Below are 13894 nucleotides of genomic sequence, written 5' to 3'. Positions count from 1 at the left end.
TTGTCTTCTTCAGTCATTCCAGAGTCCACCATCCTACACAGTTTCATGACTTCCTCAATGTAAGTCGTGCAGGTTTCGCCTGGCACTTGTGCGCGTTGCATGAGCGTCTGTTCTGCTCTCTTCTTTTTCGTCGTGGAGTCACCGAAACGCTCTTTGATTTCAGAAACAAATCTGTCCCACGTCGTTAACGTTTCCTCGTGATTCTCATACCATATTAACGCAGTGTCTGTTAGGAAGAACACGACGTTCGAAAGCTGGGAAGCGATATCCCACTTGTTGGCGGCACTCACCCGTTTGTAATGGATGAGCTAAGCCTCGACGTCTTCATCCGGCCTTCCGGCGAAGGGACGGGCATCTCGTAGCTGTGGAGCAGAACCGGTCGGCGTAGAAGTTGAGGGGGGCTGTGGTCCGTCGGTGTTGTGGAACATGTCCAGCCCAGATGGGTTCGGTGGGAGTCCAGCAAGGCGACGGCTCCGTCGAAGAACTTCCGGTTCAACCTCCGTTTTCGGGTGTCGAGTACCCCCCACCTTCCACCACAACTGTTACAGCGAGTTGTGATTAGAGGGTTTTATTTACAGGAGATGGATGATGGTGGTAGCGCGCTGCGGCCTTGCAAAAGCCCTTCGTTCTCCTCTTCTTCTCTTTCTCTTCTCTGTCTTTCGCATGACCGTTACAATATTTAAAGAATGCAACTTTGCGTGAAATGTATTTTCGTTGAGAGTTTAACACTGCGTACTCGGAGAGTTCAGCTGTAGTGTACCTGTCATGAATTTGTTGACTTCTGGCAGAAGAGGGAGAATTAGAGGAAGAAGAAATGAGAGAAAAGAGCGCCAAAATTTTCTATCATACTTGTAAAGTTTCTATTCTGTAACCTCCTTTCTAAAGTATTCTAACATGTTATAAAACCACTCACTTCTTGGCCAATCCCCCGCAGTGGGTGTGAGCCATAGTTGAAGGCAAACAAGAACAAGAACAAGATGTCAAACGAAGAAATATAGAGTAAAGAGAAAGAAGACCATACATTGCAGGAGAATTGAATAAAGAACGCAAAGAAGAGGGAGAAGAACAGGCACGAGAGGCGACGTGGCCGGGGAGGAGAAGGAGGAAGGCAGAGCGCGCTTGGAGCGCGCAGAGGCACGGACGAGGGGTGGTCGTGGCAAGGCGTTCGCCTGAGGTCCGCCAGCACAGCTCCCGGAAATGTGCCCCAGCCTTCGCAGCAACGTACTGTGACCTGGGAGGCGTGACCAGGAGGGCGACCAGCGCGCATCAGCGAGACCCTTCTCCTGAGGACGCGCAGATGTTCTGCGGCTAAGCTCCGTGGGTCGCGCACCGGACGACGAGCGGTACAGCCAAAGCAAGTACCTGACGTGGCGTTGACCGGCAACTGCAGCTACCTGACGGTGCAACAGACGGTCGTGCTCCGGTGAAGCAACGCACTTCGCGGACACGACAAGTCGTCGTCTCAGCACCGGAGCTGCCACGTCAACGCCAGTAACCCGTGATGAAACTGTAAATATTTTTATTAGTTTTGGGATAGTGTGCACAAGGGATGTTTGTTTATATAGTCGGGCTTTCTTCACTACTTCTTATGTAAATAGTTTAGTGGTTTTTTCGCATAAAGCAATTTTTCGTTATCCTCGGTGTTCCTTTGTTGTGTTTAACCATCTAGAGACCATGACAAAATATTGGCGAGCCTGCCAGGATTGATTATCGTACCCAACTGGTCTCTCACAGCACGGGAGCATGGATTATGAAAAATTGTTGGGAATCGCTACTGCGCTGGGACTCAGCCGAGAGGAGTCGCTAAGCTTGTTTGAACGCGCGGAAAAGGAAGCTCGCGAGGCACGTGAAGCTGAGAAAGAGATTCTTCTCTTAAAGTTGCGGTTGGCAGACGCCTCTATTCCCAGAGATGATGACAGTAGATCGTCGGTTTCTAGCGAAAGGGAGTTGCCGAGAGCTAAGAGCATTTGTCCGCGGAAGTTAATGGCTCCATTTGATGAGAAGAGAGATGATTTAGATGCCTATTTACACCGGTTCGAAAGAATTGCTGTGGGCAAGGTTGGGATAGAAGTGAGTGGGCGACAGCACTTAGTCTGTGTTTAGTAGGCGAAGCCTTGAGTGTATTTGGGAGAATGCCCGCCTCCGAGTCAATGGACTATGAAATAGTGAAGAAAGCACTGCTTCAGCGGTTCAGGCTGACTGCTGAAGGCTTCCGTGAAAGATTTCGTAAATGTAAGCCCGAAGACGGTGAAACGGGAAAGCAGTTTGTGGGCCGCTTGTCTAACTACTTTGACAGGTGGATGGAGATGGCTGATACTCCCAAAACGTATGAGGGTGTGCGTGACAGCATGGTTAGGGAGCTATTTCTTGCTTGTTGTCACCCGAAGCTATGTGTGTTTCTAAAGGAAAGGAAGCTAGGATCACTTGATGAGGTAGCTGATTATTCCGACCAATACATGGAAGCTCAGGCGATTGGAAATTTGGGACATATGAATAAAGAGAGGATCAGAGGAGAAGAAGAGGAGACGAATTTTGAGCCCCAAAATAATGAGCATAGAAAGCAGCAGGTACAGCAAAGGTGCTTCCTCTGTAATCGCCTCGGTCATCAAGCCCGTAACTGTCTAGTGGAATACGGTGTACAACGGGAAAGAAGTTATTGCCAGGTGTGCAATATGAGAGGCCATAAGACTGGGGAATGTCGAAGGAAACCGCGAGATCAAGTATCAGCGGTGATAGCTCATAGAGAAGGACAGAAAGATGACAGAAAGGAAACTGAGATACCGAACGTAGTGAGTGCAGCTGTGGCCGCAGCTGGCCTGAAAAATACTAATATGCCAGTTGTCAAAGGGACAGTGAACAACAAACATGTGTGGGTACTTCGAGACTCTGGTGCTAGTACGGTGCTAGTTAGACGAAGTTTGGTCAACGACAGGGAGCTCACAGAAAAAACGTCACGAGTAATGCTGGCAGATGGGTCAACGAGATATTTCCCGGAGGCCAGAATATGGTTAGACACCCCCTATTTCACAGGGCGTGTAACTGCAATGTGTCTAGAAGAGCCCTTGTATGACGTGGTGTTAGGCAATGTGAAAGGCGTAAGAGCCGTTGACGACCCAGTGGCACAATGGAAAATGCCTAGTACATGGATACGTGGTCGCGTAGGAAAGGCGAAAGATGCAAAAAGAGACGCAACGGTGCCAAAGGAGACTTTCGTTAAAAAAGAGGTAGGACAGGAGGTGAACCCGTCTGCAACACTGGATGAGTTGGGCATACCCACAGCTGGGCTAGGTAAGCAGCAAAGAAATGACGAGACACTGAAAATTGCAGTACGTAGGATCGGAGAGAAGCCAATGAGTGAAGGAACGAGAAGAGATGTGACGTACGTACTGAATAATGGCGTGGTGTACAGGAAGTTCGTGCACAAAGGTAGAGAGTGTATGCAATTGGTGGTGCCGGCAAGGTATAGACTATCTGTATTGGAGCAGTGTCATGCCAAGGGGCATAAAGGAGTGAGGCGAACTGTAATGGCATTAACTAAAGTAGTGTTCTGGCCGGGTTTGCGGAGAGATGTTAAAAAGTTTGTAGAGGGACGTTGCAAGTAGATGGGCAAGCGAAAAAGAAATATTGTGATAATGGTCACAGTGTGACAATTAAGAGTACCCTGCTTGTATGTTCGAGGACTTTCTTCATGCAGTTTAGCAACACGAGAGTTTTCGAGACAGCCAACTGTCGATTATGTTGAGTAGTCGGCATAGTGACTTCTCTACTGTAAGCGAGTGTGTTTAGGACTTCACTTTACTGTTATGGTGAACATTTCGTGGAATTGTTACAGTAGACACAGTGACATGGTGCTTTTATGTCACCTATGAACTGTCCACGACACATGTGATGTGACGTTTAGTGAAATAGCCGTGATGTGTGGTGAAGTGATTGGTGATAGTGATGTGATGTGAGTGCGCCGGTGAAGTGCATCAAGAGAACGTGTTTATGACACACATTGACGACGGAAGGCCCTGGGACGTCAGGAGCAGTTTTTCATGCCGAAAAACTCTTCAAAAGGAGGGCGTATCATTGTCATGAATTTGTTGACTTCTGGCAGAAGAGGGAGAATTAGAGGAAGAAGAAATGACAGAAAAGACAGATGTCAAACAAAGAAATATAGAGTAAAGAGAAAGAAGACCATACATTGAAGGAGAATTGAATAAAGAACGCAAAGAAGAGGGAGAAGAACAGGCACGAGAGGCGACGTGGCCGGGGAGGAGAAGGAGGAAGGCAGAGCGCGCTTGGAACGGGCAGAGTTATTAAGGCCGAGACAGACGGTACGATTTTCCGTGCGATGCGGCGTCCGACACGGCGGTGGGGGAGAGGGAATGGTGGCTGTCCGATGCTATGAAAGGTCACCGTTCCGGTTTTCCCTCCGCCGTGTCGGACGCCGCATCGCATGGAAAATCGTACCGTCTGTCTCGGCCTTTACGGACGAGGGGTGGTCGTGGCAAGGCGTTCGCCTGAGGTCCGCCAGCACAGCTCCCGGAAATGTGCCCCAGCCTTCGCAGCAACGTACTGTGACCTGGGAGGCGTGACCAGGAGGGCGACCAGCGCGCATCAGCGAGACCCTTCTCCTGAGGACGCGCAGATGTTCTGCGGCTATGCTCCGTGGGTCGCGCACCGGACGACGAGCGGTACAGCCAAAGCAAGTAACTGACGTGGCGTTGACCGGCAACTGCAGCTACCTGACGGTGCAACAGACGGTCGTGCTCCGGTGAAGCAACGCACTTCGCGGACACGACAAGTCGTCGTCTCAGCACCGGAGCTGCCACGTCAACGCCAGTAACCCGTGATGAAACTGTAAATATTTTTATTAGTCTTGGGATAGTGTGCACAAGGGATGTTTGTTTATATAGTCGGGCTTTCTTCACTACTTCTTATGTAAATAGTTTAGTGGTTTTTTCGCATAAAGCAATTTTTCGTTATCCTCGGTGTTCCTTTGTTGTGTTTAACCATCTAGAGACCATGACAGTACCACCGCAGCGATATCGTCTCAACATCTCAACACGTTGCCGGCTCGCGATAAGCCACGCGAGCAACGCATGGTTCATGTTCCTGGACGTTCTAACCACGAAAAAACGCGCGCTGGCAAAGAACGAGTACTGATAACACCCCAAGGTAATGCTCGCTGAAAGCTTCAGCGTAAAAAATGCTGCGCACATTTACCGAGGATTGAATACTAGAAGCTACTGTCTATCTCACTGAAATGCTAGACTTCGTCACCAACCGACGGTGTTAAGGTGTGTTCGCTTATTCCAGGGATTGCAGGAGCGCCCCGTCACGTCGACGGAAATACTAGATAGCGCCCTCACTTTTCCCGTTTTGCTCAATAGCCAATTACTTTACTAAGACCCCGAGGAAATTGATTATGCGCTTAGGGCGTCCTTGGCAACCAATACAAGTGCACTTGCGAGGACCCCACTACGCTATAAATCATTGTAATTTTACTGAGACCCCAAGGAAATGAATCATGCGCTTATGGGCTTGCTTGGTAACCAATGCAAGTGCACTTGCGAGGAACCCACTACGCTATAAATCATTGTAATTTTACTGAGACCCCGAGAAAATGGATCATGCGCTTATGGGCTTCCTTGGCAACCAATACAAGTGCACTTGCGAGGACCCCACTACGCTATAAATCATTGTAATTTTTGAGAAGTAGGGCAGCAGGCACTGTGCCATTTTTCGTCATTCTACGGAGAGCCTGGTACCTGCTAAACGCATGTAAGGCATTATGCGCAGTTTGTTGATGCTGTGCCTGATGACGATGACGAATTTTGGCAGAGCCCTTTGTAATGGGTTGGAAGCATTCAACTACCTACTCGTTGCGCAATTCGCATTGTGTGACGCCTGGTTACAGAATTCGCGGTGTGCGACGCTTGGTGCTTATTTTACTCTTCTACCACGCTATATTGCATATGCTAATGTGGTTCCTTCCCGACACGAAGCCTGTATAGGACCTTTTTTCAAAGCAGTTCCAAGCACCGGCATGGCTCAGAGGTTGAATACTGGGCTCCCACGCAGAGGTCCCAGGTTCGAACCTCGTTCCATCCTGGAATTTTTTTCTTATTTCGTTTTCTTATTTCGAGCGATACTGGTTACGGACACCGGCGGCGGAAAACTACGGCGCCAAAAACGGCCGGTGAAATGATCTCATAACAGCTTTCGCTGTAAAATCACAGTTTGGAGCAGCGCTTCCATCAATGCATGCCGCAAGGAAAGGAACGTTTGTGCGCGTAACATTGGCAGTTCCAAACTGTCCTAGAATGTCTACTGGGTGTTACGTGCAGTTTCTAAGTACCCACTACTCGTCCCTAAGGTGCTACGCGCAGCTACACAGCTTTAAACCACCCACTCGTTGCGCAATTCACTTGTTTTCACGCCTGGTGCGATTATGCCACTCAATATTACATGCGTTAAAGGGGCTCTGCAACACTTTTCCACCGTGGTCAGAAAACGCTGCCGATCGGTAGTCGAGGCTCCGCCCCGCCACGGTGGTTATGGCGCTCTGACTGCTGACTCGAAGGTCGCGGGATCGAATCCCGGCCGCGGCGGCTGCATTTTCGATGGAGGCGAAAATGTTTGAGGCCCGTGTACTTAGATTTAGGTGCACGTTAAAGAACCCTAGGTGTTCGAAATTTCCGGAGCCCTCCACTACGGCGTCTCTCATAATCATATCGTGGTTTTGGGACGTCAAAGGGGTACTGACACGAATATTTTCAGTTGTCGTGTTTTTGCGTCAAATGAAAGGTCAAACCCTCAAGAGCCTAGAAAAGGTAGTGCTGAGCGCGACTGCGCCCTGAAAAAGTAATTACAGTATGCTTTTAAAAGCTAGTTTCGGTTCCTACTGTACCCTGACGTCACAACATGGCATGAGCTTCTCGTCACGTGCTCGCACAATATATAGTGACGTTTCCACGGCCGCTCCGCACCGTGGCTCTGTTGTTGACGCACAAGCGGTCATCTTGGAAGTTTTGGTACCTAGTCATCACAACTAGCCAGACTGCTGAGTGAAGTCACCAGAATTTGTACTGTAGTCTGACGTCAAGCTAGTGTCGATGTCAGTAGGCGCGCGATGGAAAAATTGATTTTAATATCAAATTAAAATGTCTTATCAGCATTTGCTGAGCATCACACTTGCTCAGAGCCGTCTCTGCATACAGGAGATTTGTATGGCAGAGTAAACTAACCTTCGAAAAAAGATGTCAGCACCCCTTTAAACCCCAGATATTATTATTAGTCAAGGCTCCCGAGAACACGCGAGCCAAGCATTATAGCGCAGCACGCAGCCCGGGATATACAATAAATTCTCAGTAAGCTAAAAATCGCTCCCTCTTCTCTCGACAAATGATGCTTACTGCGTCACTGACAGAAATTCCACGCCATTGGCGGATTTGAACATGGCGCGCTCGGTAGTTATTGCGGCCGCCGCAGGAGGCCGTCACTTGCCCGCGCCTGCGTGAGTCCACGGGAGAGGACGGACGTGTTTTTCGTGGGCTCCGGAATGACAGCGTCAGATAAGTTGTTTTTTTTTTTTTGCATGATTCGAGCTTGTTTTTTTAGTTAAGCCACTAGCTTAATAGAGCTTATTGCAGCTTAATAGAGCTTACAACTTTGTACTGTTGGTACAAAGGGGTGTGACAGTCGCTTCGGGTGTTTTTTTTTGTTTTTTTTTTAATATTTGTTTGTTCGGCCACCACGTGGCTGAAAGGTGCACGGGTGATTTGAAGTGTAACATACTTGCGGAGTTTTGTGATATCATTTGGCTTTAAGTGTATCTAATACGCCGCGTGAACGATCTATAGCCATGGTCAAAAAGACCGTAAAGTGTTCAGGATGCGGAATGGGGCGGAAAATAGAGGTTTGTGAGGATGAGACGACAGAGAGAGCTGACGCCAAGTGTAAGCAATGCGAGTTAGAGGCGAAGATGGAAATAATGATGGCCGCCCAGAATGAGCTCATGGTGAGAATCTCCGAGCTGGAGAAAGCGGTAGCGACAGAGCGGGAAAAAACGATGGCTATGGCGGAAAGGCTTAAGTCACCGAGGAGGGATTAGCAAAGGTAGCCATGCCAGCAAAGGTAGCCACGGGGAACAAGGAAGCAAGCGACAGCGGGAACAATGGGGCATCGACCCTCACAGTGGTAGGCGCGAAGGGGGAAACAGGTTTGGAAAAGACAGGTGCAAGGGTCACAGGACCCACCTTCCGCGAAGTAATCTTGGGAACGGGAGGGGACAAAACAACAGCAGTAGCACGCGCTTGTAACAGGTGCAGTGGCCAGGTGCGGGAAAGTCCAGCAGAAAAGTCGGATCACGTGATAATCGCCGGGGACTCGAATTTAGCTACATGCGCAGAAGCAGTCAAGGAAAGGGTGAGAGGCGACAAACGAGTTTTAATAGGGAAGTTCCTGGGCCATAGGCTGGGATCAGTGATGAGACAAGCTAACGCAAAACTCGCAACTAAGTCTAATGGACGTAACCTCGTGATAATCGCGGGAGGTCTAAACGACGTCTTGAGTAACGAATCAGCCGAACTAGCGACCACATTGGCGAAAGGGGTCGATGACATGCGCGCCATTTCCCCTCAGGTGCAGATAGTGGTATGCACAATACCGGAGGTACCGGTGCGTGACGGCAACCTGCAAAGAGCGGTTGTCGACGCAAACAAAAAGATATGGCAGATGAGTAGAGAGAAAGGCATCGAGGTAGTGGAAATAAACAGAGAGGTGCACAGGTGGGGTGGTTTTCGAAGAGACGGAATACACTTCGATAGGAGGCTTGGCCATGAGGTGGGTTGGCGTCTTGCAGGACGCGCAGTAGCTTTTTGGGGGGGCACGCGGGCCCTTCGGTGCCCATGGTAGCTTGTAATGAGGAAAACAACCAGGGGGACTCTTTGACAGGTAGTATAGCGAAAAAACAGAGAAAAGGTAAAAGAAGGGAGAAGGCGCGTGTTGCAATTAGTTACATTAACATGCAGGGTGGCAGAAAAAAGGCAAAATGGTTAGAGATTGAGGGACAGTTAAACAAGGAACAGATAGGTGTTTATGCGGTTACAGAAACACACCTTAGAGACTTGGAAGAGCCGCCACATATTGAAAATTATGTTTGGGAAGGATGTAACAGGATCACATCAGAAAGGAGAGGTGGGGGGTTGGAATGCTAATTCATAGCAGAACAAAATGGGAGAGAGTGAAACAAACGTGTTCAGAGCACATATGGGTTTCGGGCACAGTAGGTGGAAAGAAAACGTGGCTAGGTGTAGCTTACTTGTGGACAGGGAATAACTGCAGAGAAAAGAATCTGGAGATAGTGAAATGCATAAGCACCGATATTAAAGAATTTGGTCATGATGCCGAGATAATCCTTCTAGGGGACATGAACGCTCACATTCATGACCTTGACGGATATTCAGACACCAATGGCAAGTTATTGCTAGATCTCTGCGAGCAACATAGTCTTGAGATAGTTAACGTGGGGCCTAAGTGTGAGGGGCAGATCACGTGGGAAGTCAGAAACAGGCAATCGAGCATTGATTACTGTCTCATGACAGAAGGAATATATGACAAACTTAGAGAGATGAGAATAGACGAAGAAGGCATTAACAGCTTGGGTAGTGATCATAAACGCATAATATTACAAATGGGATATAAAACTGAAAATAAGAACATAGAATCAAAGTTTGGCAGCTCGTATCTAAATGACAAACAAATAACAAATATAGCCGCAAAAGTCGAGGAAAAAGTAGACGAACTACCAGGCAAAGACTGGAAGTATAGTGAGCTGCTACATGTAATCACGAAAGAAATGGAAATAGAGAAGAAAACTATTTGTTGGAAAGGAAAGAAAAAGCCAAAAAGTTGGTGGAACAAAGAAATCCGGGAAGCGATCGAGATGCGACGTCAGGCATCACGGGAGCACAGACAGGCAAAAAAGGAGAAGCGGCCACAGGACGAAGTCAACCAAATATGGGAAATATATTTAGAGCAAAAATCCATTGTGCAGAAATTAGTCGAGGCAAAAATTAAAGGTGAAAGTGAACGCTGGATGACAGAGATTCGCGAAAAGAAGAAGGCCACGCCTAGGATATTTTGGAGCCACCTAAAAGCGCTGGGTAGGAAGTCTGTCACAATGCAACAACATATGGTAGATGAAGGAGGAAATAAATTGGAAGGATATGAAGCGCTAGGTTACATCCGAAAGATAACAGCCGATTCGTTTAAAAAGGTCCCCCAGGGAATTCCCCCGGTGAGTAAAAGTACGCAAAGGGGTGCAACCGAAGAAAGTGTAGTACTAGAGAATTTCAATTGGAAGAAGGCCGAAGGAAAAATTCCTAAGCGCACTACTCCGGGCTTAGATGGGGTTCCCGTCAGCCTCATTAACGAATTCGGACATAACACTAAAGAAGCACTGCTGAAAGCCGTAGAAAAGTGCTCACAGGAGAGGGAAATACCAGACAGTTGGCGAAAAAGTAGAATGAACTTAATCTATAAAGGCAAGGGAGAAAGGGATAACATTCGCTCGTATAGACCGCTAACAATTACATCGGTGCTATACAGGTTGGCGATTCAGGCAGTAAAATTAAAAATAGAAGCGTGGGTAGAACAAAATGATATTTTGGGAGAACTTCAGAATGGATTTCGAATCGACAGGCGGTTAGACGATAATCTGTTTGTTCTTACCCAGTGTATAGAAATATCTAAAATAGAAAACAGGCCCTTATACGTAGCTTATCTAGATATCACTGGGGCGTATGACAACGTTAATCAGGAAATTTTGTGGGATATATTGAAGGAAGTGGGCATAGGTGACGACTGTGTACAGCTTTTGAGGGAAATATACCGAGAAAATACAGTTTGTATAGAATGGGAAGGAATAAGTAGCAAGGACAGCGTTGAAATTAGCAAGGGGCTGAGACAGGGATGCCCTGTGTCCCCGCTGTTATTCATGCTGTACATGGCGAGGATGGAAAAAGCGCTAGAAGGTAGCAACATTGGATTTAATTTGTCACACAAACAGGTCGGAGCGATGGTTGAGCAGAAACTTCCAGGTCTATTTTATGCTGATGATATTGTCTTATTTGCGGACAGTCAAGATGATATACAGCGACTGGCAGATATATGCGGAAGGGAGTGTGAGGCTCTAGGACTAGGATTTAGTTCAACAAAATGTGGATTGATGGTATTCAATGATCACGGAGACCATACGGTCTTAATACAGGGCCAAAAAATACCGAGGGTAAGCGAGTACAAGTACCTCGGAGTATGAGTAAATGAGGGGGATAGATATATGGAGGTACAAGAGAAAGCATCGGTAGCAAAGGGAAAGAGGAATGCTGCAATTATGAAGCACAGAGCTTTATGGGGATACAATAGGTACGAGGTGCTTCGAGGGCTGTGGAAGGGTGTGATGGTTTCGGGGCTTACATTTGGGAACTCAGTGGTGTGCATGAAGACAGAGGTGCAATCAGGAATGGATGTAAATCAAAGGACGGTGGGCCGCCTCGCGTTGGGCGCTCACGGGAAGACGACAAATGAGGCGGTAAAGGGTGATATGGGATGGGCAGGCTTTGAAGTGAGGGAAGCGCAGAGCAAAATGAGATTCGAAGAGAGGCTGAGGAAAATGAAGGAGAGTAGATGGGCAGAGAAGGTTTTCAGGTATTTGTATGGAAAAAGCGTTGACACGCAGTGGAGAAAAAGAACTAGGAGGCTCACCAGTAAATATACGGCTGGCAGTGCGGGCGATATGGCAACAAGGAGCATTAAGCGGAAGGTCAGAGAGGCGGAGAGGACTTATTGGATGACAGCGATGGAAAAGAAGCCGGCTCTGAGTAACTACCGAAAAGGAAAAAACGAAATAAGGAGGGAAAGGTTTTATGATAATTCAAGGGGAAGCGCTTTACTGTTTGAAGCAAGGTCGGGCTGCCTTAGAACGCGTAGTTATAAAGCGAGATTCAGTAACGAAGAAGAACATTGTACATGCTGCGGGGGAACTAAGGAAACGATGGAACATGTACTGATTGAATGTGGCGATATGCACCCAGGTATACGTGTGGGCACGAGTCTACATGAAGCCTTGGGTTTTAAGGACAACAATGGAAAGCTGAACACGTCCGCGATAGAAATAAGTAAGAGACGGTTAGAGTATTGGTGGCAGAAAAGTAGAGATAAAGTACAAAAATAAATAATGGGGGAAAATAAGGTCATTCTGCCTTAAGAGGCAGAGAGATGGACCGTGAATTTATATTTTTTGTTATAATAACATAGATTTAATCAATGTAGATAAGGCATTAGGACAACATGAAACAAGGAAGCTTTTTTTCTTCTTTCTCTTTTTTTTCGCCTTCGAGCCTGGTGGCAGACATGTCACCGCCCCTTTATAAAGGGGACGCTCATAGCATCCATCCATCCATCCATCGCACTGAAAGTAAGCCACCCTACTGAAAGTACAGGTCCGTTCGATTTACCTGCACTGCCTGAACTGGTTCATGTGGTGCCGCACTTGGCCATTCGTTTTGGCAGTGCAAGGTGGCGCCCTCTGAACTGAGGCGTTCGTTTAAACAAGTGCAGGCATCGTGCACGGCCAGTTCAGACAAATCCTTGCACTGTGTTGGGAGCCAGTGCAGCTCGTGTACAAGCAGCAGACGAATTGTGTATCCGTGAGCGGCGTGCTGACAAGGCTGACGCCGATCCTTAATGGAGACGGAGACCGCGTTCGCCAAGGAAATGGCTATGCCTACAGGGCTGCAGGTATGTTTAGGCATAACTCCATGTTGCATGCAACACGTGTGTGCACGAAGTGTTTGTTTTGGAACTTTGAACCCGCAAATAATATTTCGCTGCATAAGCTTAACTGTGCTGAACGTGTATTGAGCCGTGATTTAACTCGTGACAGTTTAATATTTGTCGAGGCTGTTTGGTAGGCGATAGTCTCTTGTATAGCTATGTACTTCGTTACGCGCATCTGCGGGACACGTGTTAGCGCTTAAAGGTTACATTTTCTGCTTATATTGATCCCATATTTGTACTCATTTGCACCTTAGCATCGTTGCCTCTACGTCTATGGGATATGCTGCGCTTAACCAAAACAAAAAATAACTTTGTGTACCCGCTATTTGAGTGGTCCAGCACACACTGCATTACGATGTTGCAATGAGCAATTTTCTACTCCTTACGCAGACGAGGCAGTTATGACTATCATGTTTCAAAATCTACAGCGGCACCCCGTCGCCGGCAGCAGCGTGCGGTGTACCTGCTCCAGATACTGCGCCGGCAGCAGCCTGCAGTGTACCTGCGCCAGACACCGCGCCGGCAGCAGCGTTCACTGTGGCACAGCAGGCTGCCTCAGATTCCCCGCAGGACGTGCGGGATGTAGCAGCCGAAGAGTCATGCGAACTGTGGTCGGAGAGGAAGACACGGTTCCTAATCGCACGCTACAAGGAAAAAAAAGCGCTTCTTCCGAAGAAAGATGGCTTCCGGCAATCTTTATTTCTTGTAAGCAAACATTGGTGTTGGCGTTTAGCTCATGTCATAAACATTCGACAAAAACAATTTTGTATGTACCTTGAATTCTGTTGCGTTGCAACCTAGTCAGTTTGAGCGCGACAATTGCGACGACATCGTCGAACTCTTCATCTTCACTGTCGGAGTTGATCAGTTCTATGAAGCTTTGATCGATGGCTGCAGATGGTGCAACGGAATCCATGGACTTTTTGGACGAGATTAGCCAGCTTGCGCACCCATGCTTTCAAACACATGCAAGCACACAAACAACAAGCGCAAAACACGGCGCCGCCGGCACGGTACGCTAGCAGAAGTCTTGCCTGCACATCGGCATTCGTTTTAATGTGGCGCT

General features: G+C 47.8%; 1 protein-coding gene across 1 annotated transcript in view; it reads left to right on the top strand.

Moving 5' to 3' along the window:
• Positions 1 to 13414, top strand: part of LOC125757602 (uncharacterized) — a 64835-nt gene extending 51421 nt beyond the window's left edge. The window contains exons 2-3 of the mRNA XM_049413205.1: positions 12610 to 12789; positions 13257 to 13414. Of these exons, the coding sequence (XP_049269162.1) occupies positions 12610 to 12789; positions 13257 to 13414 (338 nt within the window). The remainder of the gene's footprint in view (positions 1 to 12609; positions 12790 to 13256) is intronic.
• Positions 13415 to 13894: the final 480 nt, after the last annotated feature.

The sequence above is a fragment of the Rhipicephalus sanguineus genome, chromosome 1 (genome assembly GCF_013339695.2).
Source record: "Rhipicephalus sanguineus isolate Rsan-2018 chromosome 1, BIME_Rsan_1.4, whole genome shotgun sequence".
Classification (NCBI taxonomy): domain Eukaryota; kingdom Metazoa; phylum Arthropoda; class Arachnida; order Ixodida; family Ixodidae; genus Rhipicephalus; species Rhipicephalus sanguineus.
The sequence above is the reverse complement of the archived record's forward strand: the minus strand, read 5'-3'. Positions and strand labels throughout refer to the sequence as shown.